This window comes from Sander lucioperca, chromosome 15 (assembly GCF_008315115.2).
Source record: "Sander lucioperca isolate FBNREF2018 chromosome 15, SLUC_FBN_1.2, whole genome shotgun sequence".
Taxonomy (NCBI): domain Eukaryota; kingdom Metazoa; phylum Chordata; class Actinopteri; order Perciformes; family Percidae; genus Sander; species Sander lucioperca.
In genome coordinates, this window is record NC_050187.1 from 1,593,166 (window position 1) to 1,615,027 (window position 21,862).

At 41.8% G+C, this 21,862-nt stretch overlaps 1 protein-coding gene across 1 annotated transcript; it reads left to right on the forward strand.

Annotated features, from left to right (window-relative positions):
• Positions 1 to 753: 753 nt before the first annotated feature.
• On the forward strand, positions 754 to 17,944 carry cep68 (centrosomal protein 68). The gene is made up of 10 exons (XM_031304692.2): positions 754 to 883; positions 5,275 to 5,345; positions 5,446 to 5,747; positions 9,553 to 10,563; positions 13,030 to 13,231; positions 13,789 to 13,988; positions 14,194 to 14,316; positions 16,675 to 16,771; positions 16,860 to 17,137; positions 17,750 to 17,944. The coding sequence occupies exons 3-9, from the start codon at positions 5,478 to 5,480 to the stop codon at positions 17,033 to 17,035; spliced, it is 2,079 nt and encodes a 692-aa protein (XP_031160552.2). The 5' UTR covers positions 754 to 883; positions 5,275 to 5,345; positions 5,446 to 5,477; the 3' UTR covers positions 17,036 to 17,137; positions 17,750 to 17,944.
• The last annotated feature ends 3,918 nt before the right edge of the window (positions 17,945 to 21,862 follow it).

Genomic DNA, 21,862 nt, shown 5'->3' on the forward strand with positions numbered 1-21,862 from the left:
CAAAACAGACCTACCACCCTTGACCCACAGCTCGTGTATGGTAGAAATTTCTTTCTCGATCACAATTGAAAAATAGAATAGATAAAATTCAATAAAGGTATGAGGTCCTGATGTATGTATGTTACAACATTAAGTAGACTCCAGAAAAGGGCCCCATTTTGTTCTGTTCTGTTGCTAGTTTCCTCCTCACACTACGAGATGTTTTTAGGCATACTTAATCAGGATGTTAATTAATTCAACCAATGCCTCTGTGATGGAGGAAGTTTAGAAAAGTTCCCCTTTTTGCCAGGTGTGCTGTGAGTTATAGCCATTTTTAATATGGTCTGCTTTAAGTCAGGTTTTAGAGTTCTCTCACTGCATTCTAATACTCTATCATCATCATTAGTACCAGTCATTGTATTGGTAGTGCCAGTATTTGTAGACGTTGTTAATAGAAGATGCATTGTCTGATTATATATCAATATTTGTATGCACTTCTTATATTTATTTTGTCCGCTAAAGGGCAGTGTGAAGCCACATCTATAAAATCGACCTCAGTTGCATTGCCTTCAATTGCCGTCAGCTATATTATAATTGTGTGGTTTTACATCACAAAGCAATAAAAAGTAATACGACGCTAAGCGTTCATTTGAATTATTACTTTCGTATTCTTAAGATTGGGTTATATTTCACACACTCTACATGTTACACTACAGAAGCGACTCTTCTTTATTAGAAAAGACTAGTGCTAATTAACTCCGTACAGGAAAGAGGCATGACAGGATTTGAGGAGAAGCACGTGAAGGCAGCACGAAGGAGGCGGCTGCAAGGACTGCAGTGACACAAAGCTACTGTGAAGCTACAGGAACTAGACGCTTCGAGCTAAACTTTTGTACTTAACGTGGTAAGTGTCTGTCATTTGTATTGTTCTGACAAAGAGACAGAGCTGTAACGGCTGCTTGAGTAGTGTATTAGTCAGACTGCATTGGTTTTCGATAAGACGTGTCTAACGTTATTGTCTGTCTTCCGCCGAGTGGAAACAAAAAGCTCAGTGGATCAAAAGGATGCCGAATTTAAGGGAAGAGCCTAAAGAATTGTGAAGTTTGATTGGTTATAAGCAAGGACACGTCCAATTGCAAGACTTTTTTTTTTTTTTTTAATGAGTCTAATACGACGCAATATTTATCTTGTCTTTGTAATTTGAAGCATCTTGTAGCTCTCCGTAGGCTCCGTCTCAAGTTGGGCTTCTTGTCAGCAGTTGAAACGACCTAAATAAAATAAGCTTTTGACGACCTTATATAGTCAGCTCTGTAAACTACAATGGCTTCTCGTTCTCTCCTTTTGTAGGTCACTAGCTAGTGTGCCATTGCTTGTTGCCATGGTTTCATCCACAGTCCCACTCCACTCTCCCCTGGCCCTGGGATGAATTCAACCGTTGAGCAGTATATGGGCTCTGTGGGGCACTGTGAATGTACTGTGGTTGTTACCTGACAGTCCCACAGCTTTACTGGTGATTGGCCCACACACTTTCCTCAACCCTAACCACCAACACACCAGGGGAAACTTTGTTTGGGTTCATGAGCCACTGAGCAACTCTCAATGGGCTCTAATGAACGCTGCTAATGATGCAAACTCGTGGTAATAAAAAAATAAAAAGGCAGTGCGCTTGCCTTGCGCCCTAGGCGTGTAATTGATCAGTTGTTGGCATGACTCCGTTAGCCGGCGAACCAGAATCACTGAGCCTTGTAGTGATGTAGCAACCATAGACTGTATATAAGATAGTAGCAACTCGTCGCGCATCTGTGAGTGCCGTACTGCGCATGTGTGGGGACACAGGGATATTTCCCAATTTATAGATAGATGGTTCTCCGTGCTGTAGGGCTCAAAATATCTGGTTTGGTCCATTTTGTTGCGTAAAGTTTCTGGTTTGGGGTTTGATCATTTTAAAATGTAGCATGTTAAGAAATTCCTCTCTTTTGATTTTTTTTTTTTTAATTTGAGCATTCAGAACCACAGAATGTTGGGTCTCAAAGACACGGTATGGGTCTCAGTCTTAGACCTGTTGTGTAAATAGGTAACTGTTTGCCATAACAACTTCATAAGGTGATAATTAGGGCTGGGCAATATATCGATATTGTATCGATATTAGAGATGCACCGATTACAATTTTCTAGGCCGATTCCGATTTTCTTTGAGTTAGACCAGCTGATACTGATTTTAGCTGATTCCGATTTCATTTTTTCTAACCACTTTACAGCACACACAATTATTTATTTTCTATCTTTTCTTTAATAGAACATTTTGCACAGAACATTTTTTGAACAGATAATGGATCACTATAAAATAGAACTATATAAATTACTCCTGGTGTGGGAAATTCACACACATCTAAAGTGCAATCAGATATCCAACTAAAGAAATGTGATTTAGGTTTTTGGTGTCGTCCCTCCACGCCCTACTTTTTTCCTTTCAGGTGTTGCATATTGCAAACTTGTTATCTTCTGCACACACGCTGAAGAACAGCTGACATGTTGCAGGTTAATTCACGAGGTTCCTACATGTGCCAGAATAGCGCGGACACGCGCTTCACACCGCGAGCGGGTACGCGCGACACACGGCGGAAAAGTTGAGAGTAAGGAGAAAGACCGTGCTGTTGCGTCCGTGTGTGCGTGCGTTCTTGAGAACTGTAACTGGTATAACTTATGTTGTCAGTTAATTGTAGCGTTGACCCGCATGAAGTCGGCATATGTCAGACTGACCTGCCGGTCGCCGGTCATGGCCGAGCAAGTGAAAACCGGCCAATTCCGGTCACCGGCTGGTCTATCGGTGCATCTCTAATCGATATCAATATCGATATATGAGGCTAGATATCGTCTTAAATTTTGGATGTCGTGATATGACATGTGTTGTCTTTTCCTGGCTGCCTTACAGTAGAGTGATGTCATTTTCTGAACACACCAGACTGTTCTAGCTGTTCCATTACAGTTTTTTTCCCCAATTGCTAAAAACACAATTTTGCAAACTAGCTGGTTTTATCAAAAATAACACAATTCACAAAACCACACACCCAAACTGCAAAATACCTCATATATATCCTGCAAAATGAAGCACTGTAACCACAACTACATATAACATTATCAAAATCAAACTTTTTCATCAAATGGCACACACTTCATTCATATTACCAGATTTTTGTCTAACCAGCTACACACTGTTGGGCGTAATGAAAAGCACTCTCATCTTTAGTATGCTTTGCCATAATAATAAACTAGTTCAAATTGTAGAAAAGTCTTCAGATTGTTCACATGCACAGAAATATTTGCAGATACACACACATGCTGTTGAAACCTTTATTTTTTTATTTTTCACCAAACTAGTCAGTGCAACATATGCACAGCAGATATATTTACATTGGACAAATATGCTCACAAAAAAACAGTAAACTGAAAAAGAAAATTGCAGAAAAAATGTGCAGAAATGTTGTTTACTTCCTGATTAAAGTGGTAACAATGAACCATTGAGGTGATTGGCCAGGTGGCTCATATGTTGGCCAATCAGCTCATGTAGTGTCATTTTGAATGCCAGTGATTTGAAATGGCAAACATGTGACTTTATGTCAGATTGTTGTGTCTTATACAGAGAACTGTGTTCAGTGCATTTAAAGGTCCCATGACATGGTGCTCTTTGGATGCTTTTATATAGACCTTAGTGGTCCCTTAATACTGTATCTGAAGGCTCTTTTATATAGACCTTAGTGGTCCCCTAATACTGTATCTGAAGTCTCTTTTATATAGGCCTTAGTGGTCCTAAATACTGTATCTGAAGTCTCTTTTATATAGGCCTTAGTGGTCCCCTAATACTGTATCTGAAGTCTCTTTTATATAGGCCTTAGTGGTCCCCTAATACTATATCTGAAGTCTCTTTTATATAGACCTTAGTGGTCCCCTAATACTGTATCTGAAGTCTCTTTTATATAGGCCTTAGTGGTCCCCTAATACTGTATCTGAAGTCTCTTTATATAGACCTTAGTGGTCCCCTAATACTGTATCTGAAGTCTCTTTTATATAGACCTTAGTGGTCCCCTAATACTGTATCTGAAGTCTCTTTATATAGACCTTAGTGGTCCCCTAATACTGTATCTGAAGTCTCTTTTATATAGACCTTAGTGGTCCTCTAATACTGTATCTGAAGTCTCTTTATATAGACCTTAGTGGTCCCCTAATACTGTATCTGAAGTCTCTTTTATATAGGCCTTAGTGGTCCCCTAATACTGTATCTGAAGTCTCTTTTATATAGGCCTTAGTGGTCCCCTAATACTGTATCTGAAGTCTCTTTCCCTAAATTCAGCCTTGGTGCAGAATTACAGCCACTAGAGCCAGTCCCACAATGAGCTTTCCTTAGTATGTGCCATTTCTGTGTCTGTAGTTTCAAATGCTATTGAGGAGGAGAGAGGGGGGGGGCAAGGTGGAGGGTGGGGGTGTGGCCTTGACCAATTGCCACTTTGCTTGTTTTCAAGCCATGATGTCTCTCTCTTTCTATGTTCGGGCCAAGTTCTCTGGGCGGGCGAATGAAAGGGGAGGTAACCTTGCTCCTTATGACGTCATAAAGGGAAGATTCCAGATCGGCCCATCTGAGCTTTCATTTTCTCAAAGGCAGAGCAGGATACCCAGAGCTTGGTTTACACCTATCACCATTTCTAGCCACTGGGGGACCATAGGCAGGCTGGGGGAACTCATATTAATGTTAAAAAACCTCATAAAGTGACATTTTAGACTTTTGGAGACTTGAGAAGAGGTTTTGCTCTCTGTGTGTCAGTTTAAATAATTGTGCTCCGCATGTCATTTTTAGTGTGTTAGCAACAATAAGCAACAATAACGGGATGGCGGAGGTTGGGTTTAGGAAAAACACTACAGGGAAAGGGCGCCTCACACGCCGGGAGACGGCCGCGGGGGACGCGCGACAATAACGGGACGGTTGTGATTAGGAAGACTAGTGTTTGAAGTCCTGTGTTTGACCCATCCACCAACCCGACCAGCCTCCCTACGCGGATTTTCGGCTCTTTATACTACTCCCTACCATTTTCGTGCTGTGGCCACGAAATATGCTTCCCATTGAAATACATTACTTCACATTTTCGTGCTGGCCACCACGTAAAAAGACGAGAAAAACGTGCCCGTGAACACGTATCAATAGATTAAAAATAACGTGACATTTACACGACCTGCCGTGAGACCAAGGCTGTTTCTTCTGCCCCAAGTGGTCATTAAATGAATGGACTTTCCTGTGTCATTCCAGTGCTTCTGTCTGAGCAACATGATGCTTGTTGTTGAGAAGACCCTGGACCAAAAGCTTGCAGTTCCTTCAAGGTACATGAATAAAAACCCATGGCATCAAATAAGGTTTCAATGATACAAAGCAACACATTGAAGTATTTCATTTGAAAGTTAAATTGTTATATTCCTTTAGTTGACAGGATCTTCTTACATTTCCGTTGTCCAATGGAAGCCAAGGGATGCAGCCAGAGGTGGAAGACGCATCTCCCAGAGTTTAAACACAGCCGGAGATGCCCGAGTCCGACTACAAAAGACAGTGAAAGAGGCACGACAGAGACAGAGAGAGACAGAGGAAGGCCACACAGAAATGTTACTGTGGCTCCCACCTCCAGGTATCTGACAGACAGACAGTATGTGATGAGGAGGCCTCTGTTCTCTGCTGAACAACATACGTCTATCTTAAAGAAGACACATCCACAGAAGCACACAGAGAAGGTGAGGAGGACGGAGAGTGAATGACTTCTCAGAGCATACTATTTATTAACTGATTCTGTTTAATCCATTTTTTTTTTTCTAGAGGAAATTAAATTGCATGTTTTTGAATTCTAGTAACTGCAGACCATTTCAGACGTGTGCTTTTTACCTCCGCCAAAGAGGTTAAAAACCCAGGAAGAACATTACATTTTTAATATTTTTTTCCAATCCAAGTGCCAAAATACCTTTTGTTCAAAAGTCACAGCAGAAAGTAAGACCGAATAGTTCCATAAGGCCGGCGCCAGACTGCCTGCGTGGCGTGAGCGTGGCGTTTCTGTTGCGTGGCGACTGCGTAGCGTTTTCTGTGTCTTTACACACCAGAAACGTGTCTGCTGCTGCTGCTAGCCTTGTCTGTACACATGGATGTTTCCCATTGATAATATAGTATACTTCATGTTAAACATAAATATAGACTGATCTGATTACAGCAAAGACGTCTGCAGTATTGACGGCAAAATAGGCTGCAGAATATTTCGTCATATTTTTTTTTAAATTACATTTATATCTGCATTTATATCAAAACCTAGAGACTTTCAAACATCAACATAACATTTATTAATATGTATTTGTGTCAAAATGACATATAAACATCTTTTCCTATTCTATGTTGCCTGGAAACGCTTCCAGCACGCTTGCGTGTCGCGTGAAAAATAGGCGTCGGTTCTATTTCTAGCATGCACGCGTTTTCGGCGCGGTTCAAGCCGCGCCTGAGACGTGCGTGTCACGCACGCAGTGTGCAGGCTCCAACCTGTTACCATGGGAGCAGAAATATAAATGGACACGCCACGCAGCTGACACGCTCGCACCACGCAGCCAGTGTGTAGCTGGCCTAACACTGGTCAGGTCTGAACTGCCGTCATATTAATGTAACGAATTTAAATGCAACAGATATTACATGCGTGTGGTGTTCCACCGGCTAAGGTGAGTGATGTATAATAAATAAATCATTCATTTTTTGCAAAAACAAGAAAAAGTTAGCCCGGGAACCGGACAAATCTGTGTGCTCACGATTTATTTGCGCTGTTGGATACATCTGGTCTCCCTCCGGTTCAGGTTGATTTTTTTGGGCCAATCACAAGCGTTTATCTCACATGGTGGGGGTTTCAGTTGATGACGGACAATTTGCTGAGCCTTCAAAATATGTGATGACGTCATTTTTGGATTGAGCACTTTTGCGATGACGACTGCAAGCATAAAGCCAGCTTAGTAAAGAGGAGTGCTGTTAAAGCTGATGTTTTCATGTGAATGTTTTAACATTTTCTGACTGTCCATAATATATACCGTACTGTCCCTTTTTTAAGCTCAATGGTGTTTTTTGCCCCCAACAGCTCCTTCCAGGCAGTGCTGCGACCGCTGCCTCCAAGGCACCTAACCCTAACCTTAACCCTAACCATAACCATAACCATAACCATAACCATAACCATTGCCTAATTGACTTCAAGGCAGCGCTGCGACCGTTGACTTCAAGGCACCTAACCCTAACCTTTTAAATTATTTATGGTTATTAATTGTGTGGCACTTCTTAAAGCACTTTTAAACACAGCACTTATTACTAATTTTTAATGGTATGTGTATATATTTTTTGACCTCAAGGGCAAGTAATTCAGACAGTATTTTAGACCCTTTTAAATATTTTAATTTAAATTATTGAGGTTAAATAATGTCTTTAATATTGGGTTAAGAATTTATCTTGTATTGTGACGCCGGGCTATTTATTTACATAACTCTATATAGATATATATTTTATTTATTTTAATTATTTATTTTGTAATGTCTTTAGGAGAGAGACCGGGGTAGGTGTGGAGTTGACCTTTTTATTTAAAGTTTTAATCTCCCGCTGTCCGTCCTGTCCAGTGGTTCTTTTAACCTGTTTTTAATGTCTGTCTTTAAACAGCTTTTTTGTATAACCGAACCAGCTTTTTTAAGAAGATTTTTAAGTGATTTATTCACACCAGTGGTCCTCTTGTGCCTGTGCCCCTCGCAGCGCCTATCCTGGGCGTTGCGTTTTAACCCAAACCTAACCATAACCATAACTAGTGCCTAATCCTAGTGCCTTCCAGGCAGCGCTGCCTGGCAAAAAACACTGATAAACCTTTTTTAAGAACTCGACGGCTCTCATCTGCTTGGCACAATAATAACTATTTTTATTTATATAGCGCTTTTCATGAAACCCAAGGACACGTTACAGAATTACTGTGGCTAAGCTAAAGGAGGTTGTAGGCTGTGGTAAACAGGTGGTGTTTTGAGGAGTTTTTTAAAAAATGTCCAGGGATGTAGTATTTCAGATATCTGCAGGGAGGGGGTTCCAGAGGGATGGGGCTGCAACACTAAAGGCTCTGTCTCTGAAGGTACAGAGTCTGGTGTGGGGAACGGAGAGCAGGCCAGCGTCTGAGGACCGCAGGTTTCAGGGTGGGGGTGTATGGATGGAGGAGGTCGGAGAGGTACTGTGGGGCCAGGGCATGGAGAGATTTGTAGGTGAGAAGGAGGATTTGATATGTGATGCGGGACTTAATTGGGAGCCAGTGAAGGTGGGCGAGGGTTGGGGTGATGTACTGCCAGGAAAACAACACCTCATAATATTACATTTTTCAAGATTAAAGGGCTTTGTCTCGTGATTACAGTTTTTCTCGTAAAACGACAACTTTATCTTGCCCAGTTTACACGAATACGCTCGCGGGTGAAAACGACAAAATATTTTATCAGATGTGCCTTTCGTTAGTAGTTAGACGTAGACGGCGTTTTTGGGGCTTAAAAACGCAAAAAAGTGAAACCACCCTCCAGTGTGTGTGTGTGTGTGTGTGTGTGTGTGTGTGTGTGTGTGTGTGTGTGTGTGTGTGTGTGTGTGTGTGTGTGTGTGTGTGTGTGTGTGTGTGTGTGTGTGCTATATTCGTGGGGTCCAAAACCCGGGGAATACAGTATACTTGTGGGGTCTGCACAGCCTTGTGGGGTCCAAAATGCTGGACCCCACAAGTTTAAAGTTCTGTTTGAGGGTTAAGACTTGGTTTTTAGATTAGGGTTAGAATTAGGTTATGGTTAGGGTGAGGGTAAGGGTTAAGGTTAGGCATTTAGTTGTGATGGTTAAGGTTAGGGTAAGGGGCTAGGGAATGCATTATGTCAATGACGGGTCCCCACAAAGATAGTGAAACAAACAAACACAATGTGTGTGTGTGTGTGTGTGTGTGTGTGTGTGTGTGTGTGTGTGTGTGTGTGTGTGTGTGTGTGTGTGTGTGTGTGTGTGTGTGTGCATTGTTTGGAGCAATAACTCCACCTCCTCGTCTGTCCAGACTAAATTGTCAGCTTTTGTTGTTCGCTTCGCGCTACTAGGGAGAGAAGTAGAAGAAAGGTTCTACGCAGGCGCGCGGCCTTGGTGGTGTTGTGTGGCAGTGCTTCACACTACCACCCAGCCGCCTGGTGTGCATACTACATCGAATTTCACACAATTTTGCGTCACCATATGCACGCAGATTTCCCCCCCAAATCGCTCGTTTAAACGTGGAATAAAAAGTGAGAACGCAACGCCACTTTTGCGTTTTCTCTTCAGATCGTTTCTGTCTTTAGACAGCCTTAGACTTCAACAGCAAAGTCAGTGAGAGAAGTGGGAACTTCTTTCACATCATTACTGTTGAACTGAGCGGCATGGATAGAGCCATTACAGAACGTTTACATAATGGAGTAAATGCAAAAAAAGGCATTTGCTTTAACAGACAGATACAGCCAGCAATGTTACTGTATCATGTTTTAATTTTGTCAGTTTTCTGCCTTGTAGGAGAACCAGTTGGGTGTTAGCACAAGTGAAGAAAGTCAGCAACCCAGTGACCTACGTTTCTTGACCAGACCAAGAGAGGAGCTGACCCCAGAGAGCTACAGCCTCTCTCACAGTGGCATTTCACCCCCCTCGGCCTCGAGAAAAGACCCCGGCTCACCCTGGGGTGTCTCAGAGCTCAGGACCAGGCTGTGCCATGAAGAACCCAGTTTTGTATCACCTTTCCCTGGCAGCAGATCAGCTCAGCGGAGCTTCTTAAACTCCACCCTGGAGGTCCAGAGACCGAACCCACCTCTTAGGCCACAACTGACCTCCACTGTTCTGTATCCTACTTACACCCCTCGCTCAGAGCAATCCAGGCCAGGCCAGACCCAGCACAGGGTGGGAGGGAGGGAGCGGAGAGGCAAGGGAGAGACCAAACTATGCTCTTCTGGAGGACATGTAAGAGGACATCCAATGTCTCCCCACCAGGCAAACTACTGGGCCTGTGCCATCCCTAAAGCTTTGCCTCCATCTCCAGACCGGACCTCTGCAGGCTGGGACCCAAACAGGGAGTACCAGGCCCTGCTGGACTACACCTACCCTCTTAGACCAGGGCAGGTGCTCTGTGAGGGGGACAGCTCCAAGCTCCAGGACGACTCTCTCTTTCAAACATACCCCAACCTGCAGGACTCAGGGATTGAACTGGACCATCTTTGTAGCTCCACCAGCCTGTCAGGGTTGGACTTTTCTTTTAGTGTGGGTCAGAAGTCACCTGAATCCCCCGATGGTCCGCCCTCTGGTGCCTTGCTCTACCGAACAGACCCTATGGCTTTGTCCTTTGACAGTTTGGACGATAGTAAGAACAGAGATGAAATTAACCGTTACAAGTGTGACGGTCGCCATCATCAGCACCATGCACTGTCCTCCTCCACCACTGCTCTCCCACGGTCCAGGTGTGTATGTGGGGAGGTGGACGAGGAGTTCTGGCCTCTTCCAGATCAGCTGGAGGAGCTACAGCTGCTCCCCAGACAGGTCAGTGTTGTCGACACTCTTTACTGAAGGACCACAGTGGGGCCTTTGCATGTTAAAGGAACACGCCAACTTATTGGGACTTTGTCTTATTCCCCGTATCCCCCAGAGTTAGATAAGTCCATACATACCCTTCTCATCTCCGTCTGTGTCGTAACTCTGTCTGACGCCCCCACCACTAGCCTAGCTTAGCACAGATCCTGGAGGTAACCGGCTCCATCTAGCCTACTGCTCCCAATAAGTGACAAAATAATGTCAACATTTTCCTATTTACATGTTGTGATTTGTATAGTCACAGCGTGTACAAATAACAAGGTCACATGAGACACAGCCATCTTCTAACCGTATACATACTGGGAACTATATTCTCAGAAGGCGGAGCACTGCTACTTCTGCTACTTGGGTGGAGTGATTTGCTCGCAGCACCTGAGAAGAATAATATATGTATGTGTACTCAACAGCATACTGCAACAGTAACATAATACCAAAAAAACTTAGCTCATAACACAATTAAATATAACAAATGGATAGGAAGTGGAGGCGAAATATTTTGGAACATGGCTGACATTAAAGTAAAATGCTAGAGGATTAGTTGTAAACCGGTTAAAACATGCAACACCACTGGTATGCTCCCTTAATTCATATCACATGGCATTCAGTAATGATGCTCATTAACTATGCCCTTGTAGCCGAGCTGCACAAATCACATCGGTGTATCTGATATAGGCGGCCCAGAGGCGAGCTAAACAGATGAGGACAGCGCTGCGACGTCAAAGTCATTAGTAAACATTGCAAGATGGCTACGGATGAACATGATGTTGTTTGAAACGGCTTTGGCCACTACAATGAACGAGTTAGACTTGGCTTTTTATCATCTTTAAAATCTTTGAAATGGGAAAAAAACTGTTTAACAAAAACCTATGCCTGCATAAAACCCCATGGAAATTTAACATGTATTACATTCAATAAAACATATAACCATTCATTTCCAGAAGCACTCGTGCGGTTGAGCGCCCAATTTAAGAGAGTAGCAGGAAGGACTTCATAGTGCTTAGTCCTGTGTGATAGCGAACTCTTTTTTTCTGTATGTAGTAACCAAAATGTCTGAAATGTATTATTATTCATTGTAAATTTTAACATGAACATTTTTAAACAATATATACATATCTGGATTTAAAAAACAGCATTTTCAGAGCAAATATTCAGTATTTTCCCGTTGCTTGTTTGTTTTTAATGGCTTGGATAAGTCTGCAGCAGGTCATTTGTCCTTCACTTTATATGAGAAGAAGCTGAATATTGGTTCTGAACTGATCTCATTCAAAACGTAGAGGTGTGTGCATGTGGACAGGCTTTATTATTTTCAGGAGCTGCAGGAAAATGGAGGCAACATTGAAGGCGAATGTTGCTGCCTGCCCTGGTTTGTTTTTGAAGTCCTCCTTCTTTATGAAATGTATACAGATACATACCCTGTTCAGAATAAAATAGCATGGATGGCCACAAACATGCCTACTTGATTCTGTTGGCTAAACAGATGACAACTCTGAAACAAAGTCCGGGCCCTATTTTAACGATCTAAGCGCACGGCGTGAAGCACCTGGCGCAGGTGTGTTTAGGACGTGTCCAAATCAACTTTTGCTAGTTTGACTGCGGAAAAAAGGGTCTGTTCAAAAGGGTTCAAAAGGGTTGTACTTAGTGTCTTCATTAATCAGAGGTGTGTTTTCGGCGTAACATGCAATAAACCAATCAGAGATCATCTCCCATTCCCTTTAAAAGCCAGGCGCATTTGGACCTTGGAGCATTGCTATTATGATGGAGGATTTGCACCGTAATATTTTTATTTGTAATCTTTTGCATGTTTGTGTGCTGCTGCGGTTCCCTGTGTGTGTAACCAGCATAGTGTGTGCGCGCTGTGCACAAGCCTAGGAGCATTTTACTAATAAAAGTTTGTATTGTTATTGTTATTAAAATAACAATGAAATGCTGCGTTATTGACTTTAGACCAGGTTTTTGTTGGTCAATGGCGCGATCACTTCCCGCTGCCTTAAGATAGCAATACGCCCAGAATGCACCTGAACACACCTCCCTGTAAGACCAGCACGCCCAGAATGCAACTGAACACACCTCCCTGTAAGACCAGCACGCCCAGAATGCACCTGAACACACCTCCCTGTAAGACCAGCACGCCCATGGGCCACAGATGGGCGCAGGTGCATTTGCTATTTAAACAACGCGGGCGCTGGACGGTCTTAAAATAGCAGAGACACTTGTGTTGCCGGGTGCAAGATAGGGCCCCCAGTGTCTAAAAGGCTGGAAAAATGTATCATACAGACACATCATCATCTTTTTAAACAAACATATACTATGGAAAGTTAAACCCAATGTGGATCAGTGTTTTTCAGCTTCAATATTTGTTAGTTTTTCTGCGTTCCCCTCAGCGAAAGATGGAAAGTATTTGGTCCTTGTGTGCAGGTGAGGGAGGTAACAGCCCAGCTGAGCCAGCCTGTCACAGCCAGCTGGGAATCTCTGGAGCCGGGCACCACCTCCATCCTCTCCTCCATCACCCTGCCTGAGAAACAGAAGGCTGACGTCAAAGAGCTGGAGGGCAGCAATCAGGACACAGGTGAAGGAAAACATAAGATGGGCAGAGAGGAGAGGAATGCCGCTCAGACCGGTAAATGACTGTCCACAGTGTGGGACTCAATTCCATTTTTAAGCAGAACGTGTAATTAAACAGCTGTAGTTGAATCTAGAAATAAGTAACAACAATAACAAATAAATATATGTAATAAGAACATATAAGAACCTTAAACAAATAATATCCCACAAACAATAGGTATGATGATAACTGAGGTATATGATAACTACTTCATATTTACAACACAAAATGGTCCAGTACTTTATGCACGTATACATGCGCATACATGTCCACAATCAAACAAGCTGTCTTTAATCAGTTCAACACTGCCCATGTAGACCAGCTGCAAGACGGTTCAGTCCACTACTGCCACTACTAGGAGGGTCAAATTAGAACAGGACATATGTTCTCTCTTGCTCTCTGATGATATCTCTCCATGCAGATAGTTTTGGTTTTATTTGTCCAGGTTTGAAGAAATCATTCTCTGAGATATCTGCCTCCACCCCAACGCAATGGAGGTGAATGGAGTTAAGTTTGTGGTGCTTAATGCACTGACAAATTACATCTCAAAGAATCCATCTCCTGTCCATCAGCAGCTGATCGAAGGGACTTTGAGGCAGTGAGGAGGAGTTCTGGAGCCTGGGTGGAGCCTGTAGGAGGGGGACTGAGTCCATCCAGTCTCAGGGAGGTGGAGGTTTTGGTGGAGCAGCTGTGTGGCCTCACCCTGCCTGGCAACAAGATGGGCAGCCAGGAGGACCAGGAGCAAAGTGACTCCCTGATGCAACACATCCAGGTAGAGACATGACCTTCCATACAAGAGTGTGACTGCAGCATTCCTGAATATGAGAGTATGATACAATGGAACACACTGCCTTCATAGCGGCATACAGTGTTTTGACAATTGATTTGCTGATTGACAATTGATTGCGATTTGAAATGTAAAATCTGCAGGGTTTTATTTTGGATTTACATTGTGACGTAACCATCGTTTGTTTCAGGTCTTCTGCTCACACCTGGAGCAGCTCATAAAGCAGTTATATACAGTGTCAGAGAAGATGGAGCTGCTGGCTGCGCCCACTGTGGACATAGACAGTGTAAAGTCATCTCTGGCTGAGTATCAGGTGAGATGCAGACAGCAGCTGCACGTGTGCTTCTGTTTTTACTCCACTGGATACCTGCATAGGTGGACACACATTTGTGAGTGTGATTTCACCTGAAAGAAACTGCTCGTTTCTTTTTGCCAGGACTGCTTTTTCTGCTGGGTTTAATAATTCACTCAGTCCCTCTTCAGAAAATAGGCTGTAGGCCGTCTGTCATCTGAGATGAACATGACAGTGATGTATCCGTGCATTACCTGTCATTTTCTATTTTAGTTGTTCTCTTTGTGGAGAAACACTGAAACAAAAGTAAGCAACAGTCATTTTCCATTCACGTCTGTGTTGCGTTTCAGTGATGCAGTTAGCCAATCACAACATGAAATTCAGTGACTTTGAGTGGCTCTGAGCATCAATACTGATGTATGAAGCATTAACAAGGATATAAAACTGAGAAAAGCAGTGGAATGTCAGTTTGGCTTGATAAAGAAGCTAAAGAATGTATTGTTTATTAAAATGGACTGTCAATGGGCTACTGAGTAGTGATTCCCAACCAGGGGTACGTGTAGCCCAGGGGGTACTTCTGCTGTTGCCAGGGGGTAATTGGAAAGATTGTAGAGCAGCTCAACTAATTTGAAAAAAATGTAATGTATCAGCTGTAACACCTGAACACAGGGATTTTAAACAGGCAGCTAAAATGGAAGGTAATGAATGGTAGAAATAGAAAGGTAAATACTGCATAAGCAGCTGAAATGGTTCACTAAAAGTATTGACTAAACGGTCCAAATAGTTAGCTAAAAGTATTGAATAAACAGTAGGAATAAATAGCTATTAACGGCTGAAATAGTTAGCTAAAACTACTGACTAAATAGTTAGCTAAAATACTGACTAAACAGTTGAAATAGTTAGCTAAAATACTGACTAAATAGTTAGCTAAAACTACTGACTAAATAGTTCAAATAGTTAGCTAAAACTACTGACTAAACAGTTCAAATAGTTAGCTAAAATGACTGACTAAACAGTTGATATAGTTAGCTAAACTACTGCCTAAACAGTTCAAATAGTTAGCTAAAACTACTGACTAAACAGTTGAAATAGTTAGCTAAAACTATTGACTAAACAGTTAAAATAGTTAGCTAAAACTACTGACTAAACAGTTGAAATAATAAGCTAAAATGACTGACTAAACAGTTGAAATAGTTAGCTAAAACTACTGACTAAACAGTTCAAATAGTTAGCTAAAACTACTGACTAAACAGTTCAAATAGTTAGCTAAAAGTAATCAATAAATAGTTTTATTTTATTTATTATTTATTTATTTATTTATTTATAAAATTTTAATAGTGTTTGGGAATTGTATGAAAGGGTACGTGAGTTCATCTAACTGGGTTGTGGGGGTACCTCAGACCAAAAATTTTGGGAATCCACTGAGCTACTCTATGAATTGATCAATTCCACATTAAAATGGTGGTACTTGTACTCGCCTGGATTTTTAGTCAGGTAAAATCACTCAGCAGGGCTTTAGATTTGAGGTGAGCACATGTTGTTAGAAATGGTCAGTTAATCAACACGCATTCTCATGTTTTCAATGTCATGATTTGGCCTTTTATTGAAGGACAAACTGCAAATTAATTATTTTTACTTCAAACAAAAGGATTCATATTCTGAGCAATAATTGATTTTAGTTGTGCAGTTGAAAATAGATTGCCCTTCAGCTCCCATGAACACCTGTTCACCAAATCAAAGGGCCCATCACGCCTACAGATCATGTCACCCTATCAGACAACCGATTTATCATAATTAACACACAAACAACAACAAACACAGGACATTCCAACACATGATCATAATTCACGACAAAACTCTCAACATTGTTATAAATCAATACGTTTAACTGACCATTATAAGGCGATTAATACATGCAAACATTTGTAAGGTGCCATGAACTCAAAAGTCATTGGTGACAACATTAAAGATCAAGAGTCAATTGTCCATTTTTTTCTTCATTAAAATAAACTGAAGTCCTTCAAAGTGTCCTTTTTTGTCGAGTTCATGAACAGTTTTGTTAAACGTTCATAAACAGTTCGACAAAGGGTCCATCTTTTTAAGAGTCAACAACAAGCCTACACGAGAGTTAATTTCACAACTCTCTTTCCTTTCGATTCATTTCAGAAGTAAATCAGTGTGAAATAAATACGCGTCATTCCATGGTACATAGCTGGTCATTTAGATCAAGTTGTCTGGCTTGTCTGGTCATGTCTCTTACCATGTGTGTCATGTATATTACAGTGGAAAAGAAAAATCAACTCTACTCAATAAGTATAAAAAAGTCACTTCATCCACATTGTGTTCTTAACGGTGTAATGTGATGCTCTTTGTCGTCAGAGTTTTCAGAGAGAAGTGAGCAGTCAACAGCCCCTGACCTCCTGTGTTCTGCACACCGGACAGCTTCTCCTCGGCTGCATTAACACCATGTCTCCACGTCAGTTTGTAACATGCAGCATTATGAACACAAACTTTACGTCATTATCTCCTCACTAAGTGTTTTTGTATTCTCTCTGCATTTCCAGTTTTAAGAGACACCCTTCTGTTGATTGAGAGGCAGCGTGGATCTCTGGAGAACCACACTGAACACTTGTTCTCCTCCATCCTGTCTGCCATGGACTGCCTCACCCAGCCCAGTCCGGTCCAGCAGAACAAAGAGGAGGACCCGGGCCCTGTGGGGGTCCAAGGAGCCCCTTTGTAAACAGACTGCAGGACGCGTCTGTGATACGATTCATTTCACTTATTACGTTATCTTACTTTCTTCAGTTTCATAATACAGGGCTCTCATTTCTGTTTCTAATACATACATGTTCTACTCATAGTTAATGGCCCAATCCCAAAGTGAGCCCTGAGGACTAAGGACTAAAGACTCACAGACTTATTTGATCTCAGGTGCTAAGTGAGTGAGTGTGTGTTGCCACATGGGCTCAGATAGGTAGAAATGGGATTGGGACAGCACTTCACGAGATCACATTATTGATTACACACATTACCTTGGCAACGTTTAATAACAAAGATTTTGCTGACACTTGCCGGTTTGGGAATTTTCATTTTAAGTTTGTTGCTTTCCACACAGCCAAGGCACAGGAGACGGCTGCCTGATTCCAAATTTTTCCAAACTCTTGTTTTACAAGCTGGACAACAGGTTGGTGCATTCCGTGGTCGTGTATCGTGCAGTTGTTTACCTTTGTAATTTCCGGATTTCCCTATGGTCTCTGCAGTAAACGTCACAACGCTTTGAACCCTGGGTAATTCCCTTCGATGCAGACTCACGGAAAGGGCTCGGTAAGTGTGTACTCAAACCCTCACGCCCTTTCAAATTCGACATTGGGACAACCCTAAGCCCTTATGAATTTCGCGAGAACGCACACCAAAGTCCGTGAGTCTGCGAGTCCAGACTTTGGGATTGGGCCACTGTCACCATTGTATTGATCTGTCAATTAAAATGTCTGTGTGGAAATGATAAATTACATTTTCAAACTGATTCTTAGACAGTATCTGTCTTTCATATTCCACCTCACAGACTGTGAATATATTTGTTAGGTCCTTCACGTGCTAAATTTCAAAAATAGATAATTATTGCGATGGTACAATGTGATGTCAGTGGACATAAACAGCTGTGTGTCTGGTAACTCAGAACCAGAACCAGAACCGAGCCCGGGTCCCGACGGTACCCGACGGGCTTTCCACACAAACAAACGTCCATGTGTCATTAGTATGACAAAAAAAATGAGATTTTAACTGTCAGACTCGGGTCGGGCTCGGTTACTGCTCTGTCGGACGCGGGCCGGGCTCGGACAGAAAAATGCGGCCCGATCCGGAGTCTAGTCTGGTCTACTTCATACACACCAGTCAGTCTGATCTCTGTCCAGTTGGCAGGTTATAGTCATACACCAATCAATGAATTTTTTTTGTCACATGATACAAGTCCAGTGAAATGTAATCCCATTGGCTCTGATTTGTACTGTACTGGAGGATATGGCTATTTGCACTATTATCTTAATTTGTAGAACCGGATTTTCTTACAGGGATCAATGACTTTTTAACGTTTTCTTCTCGGCTGCTTTAATTACCAGGACAGGTGGTCACTGTCCACGTGTCCTTGCAATACCTGCAATTGCTCTTGGGGGAATTTTTGGGTGTCTGTAAATTATAGTGTGGTTTTGGTCATTTGTGTGAACTCACTCACTAAAAATCCTTTACAACCCAAAAACACTGAAACTGTTCACTGTACTGTAATTCAATCAAAGTCATTGAATAAAGCGGATTGTTTCAAATAGTGGTTATAATCTCTGTTTGTCATATTGTGCTGTCTGTCTGGTATGGACATTTAGAGGAAACTGGAAAGGTTGCTGTCGGTACACGATCCGTTCTGCACATGCGCAAGATAATACTGTTTTACCGAGGATACGACCTGCACGATCTGTTCCACGCTAGCCTATGGCTAGCCTCCACCGGGAAGCTAACGTTAGTTCAGCTAACAGCTAATTCGGCTAACCGCTAGCTGACAGCTAGATTCAGTCTAAAATAACGTTAACTCAAACGTAATGGGAAAAGCAGGCTACAGCTAAATTAAGACTTCACAGTAATAACAATAAAGACAAGTATTGAGTGATTGTATTTTAAATGAGCACAAGTAAAGTAGAACTGATGTAACAGCTGTTATATATGTTAGGTGTTTGTTATATATGTCAACGTTTATTTTCAAGTTTTATTTTGAGGGTCTTTTAAAGTTATTACATGCTGTCTCAGCTAGCAGTTAGCCGAATTAGCTGTTAGCTAAACTAACGTTAGCTTGGCTGTCGACCGGAAGCGTGGAACAGATCGTGCAGTGTCGTAAATCCTCGTACAACCGCGCATGCGCGAACATTTTGCGCATGTGCAGAACGGATCGTGCAGGCAGAACGGATCGTGTACCGACAGTTGCTGCACTGACAGGTCAATCAGGTCAGACTAGTTTACGATTTCAAAGACTTTGGCGTCGACTCCATTTTGGGTTAATGCCAAATATGAGGGAAAACGGCCGTTCGTGCGAGTTTCCAAATGAACAGCCGTTTTCCAGTCTTTTTTTAAAGATTTTTTTTTTTGGCTTTTATTGCCTTTATTTATAGGACAGATAAAGACAAGAAAAGTGAGAGAGAGAGGGGCAATGACATGCAGCAAAGGGCCACAGGTCAGAACTGAACCAGCGGCCGCTGCGACAAGGACTGAGCCTCTGTACATGGTGGCACACACTCAACCAGATGAACTAACCAGGCGCCCCTCAAACAGAGTCTTGATGCTGGAAAACCACAATGCCATCAATGTTACGGACTGGATGTGAAAAGATATAGGAACAGTTCGTTTAGAGTGAAAAAAGTGCACAAGCCAGTACCTACTGATAGGTAGAGGGACAAGATGTGTGGTTAGGGAACAGGAATTAAAGGGACAGTTCATCCTAAAATCTAAAATATTTTTTTTCCTCTTACCTGTAACGTTAGTTCTATTTATCATCTAGATTGTTTTGGTGGGAGTTGCCTATTATGGAAATTATGATACATACTTTCCCTCTTGTTATTTGTTAAACTGTTTGCATAGAATAATATATCCTTCCTCTGTCTGTTAAATTAAACTTTTTGCATAGTAAGAAACCATAACACTACTTGAACTCACAAGATAACATGGGAGCCAGTGTTTTGTCCTTGTCTAAGCACAGTGTGTCCCTGAGGCCAAACATGCCCTCCCAGACCAGATAGGGGAGACGTCATCAACTCTGACAAGATAACAATTGACGACATCTACTCTGTATCATGATTTATTACATTTCACACGGTATTTTAAAAACCAGCTGTAGAGAGCTTTTCGTTAGGTCATTGTCTGTACTATTCTGTAGTGTGGAAACTGCCTCCTTGTCGGGTTCTCAAGTAAAATGAGCTTAATATAACTTCAGTGGCCCTGTCTATTATTTGATAATTAAATTATTCTAACATTGCCCAATGTTGGAGAACAGCAATGTCTCTCTTTACATAAATCATGACCTGGGTTATTCAAGATAATGAGTAGTTTCTTGTAGTAACTACCGTATTGGTCCGCAAATAAGACGACCCTGATTATAAGACGACCCCCCCTTTTTCAAGACTCATTTTTGGAGAAAAAAAAAATACTTTATAAAAGCCAAATATTGTTTTATAAAGAAAATAATTGTATTTGAAAATAATTCTAATAAAAACACAATGACTAAAACAAGGTAGGCTGTGACATCTTTTAAGTAAAATAATATTTTCAATATCTTTTTAGATGAAAGTGTCACATTTAAATTAATGGTAAATATTTGATTATATTAGTCCGCACAAATTGACAGTACTCACATACGTATAACGATCAAGATTAACATAAAAAATTGCCCGGAGTTCTGCTTTAACATAGCTAAAACCCATTTAACACTGGAAGGTAAATTAAGCTAAAAAACTGCATGGTTTCCTTTTATTGTGCAAATTAAAAGTAGAATGTGCACTGTGCATTGCAAATTAAATGTAAAATGTCACCTAATCACATTTTAAGGTAATTAACTTTTTTTATATAAAGATAGTCAGTGGAAACGTGATTGCTTACAGCATGCCAAATATCAGAAAGAGGAAGATAGATAGGGGAGTCCCATTTCCTGTGCTGGAAAGGGCTTCTGATGAAATCAGACAGGGAAAGTCAGTCAGGGGAGTGGCCAAATCATATGGCATATGCCATGTGACCCTGCACCGATTCCACAAGAAGAGGAGCCAGGGATCAAAGACACTTCCCAGAGTTGGATACTGGACTCCGAAAGGGTTTTCTCACTAGAGCAGGAGCTCCTCTTAAGAGAATACCTGAAGCAGGCAGCTGATTTGTATTATGGGTTGAGCCCAAAGGAGGTAGCCATGATATGTATTAAGCTAGAGTAGGCTATGCTATGTACATTTGTTGTGTATTAAACTAATTAACAATTTATATAATTTAGGTCCGGAAGTTTGCCTATGATTTGGCAAAGACCTACAGTTGCAGGTACCCCGAAACCTGGACAGAGAACGGGATGGCTGGAGCCGACTGGTCCACAACGTTTTTGAAGAGGCACCCCACTCTCTCCATGAGAAGCCCTCAGGCTACAAGCCTCTCACGAGCTACGAGTTTGAATGAGACAAACGTCAATACGTTTTTTGACAACTTGTTTTCTGTCCTGGACAAACACAGATTTGCTGCATAAGACATCTGGAACATGGATGAAACAGGTGTGATGGAAATGATCTATATCTCCCTCAGAAACACCTTCCAGAGGCTCACAGCCTTACAAAATAAAAGCATTACAGAATAAAAGCACTAAATAAAATAATATTTTTCCTATACAGGAATCACCATAGTGCAAAATCCTGAAAAAAATTGTAGCCAGAAAGGGAGTCAGGCAAGTATGTGCAGTCACCTCTGCAGAACGGGGGACACTAATTACACTTGCTGTGCAGTGAATGCCTTGGGGAATTCCATCCCACCAACGTTCATCTTCCCTCGGAAACCGGAGACCAGT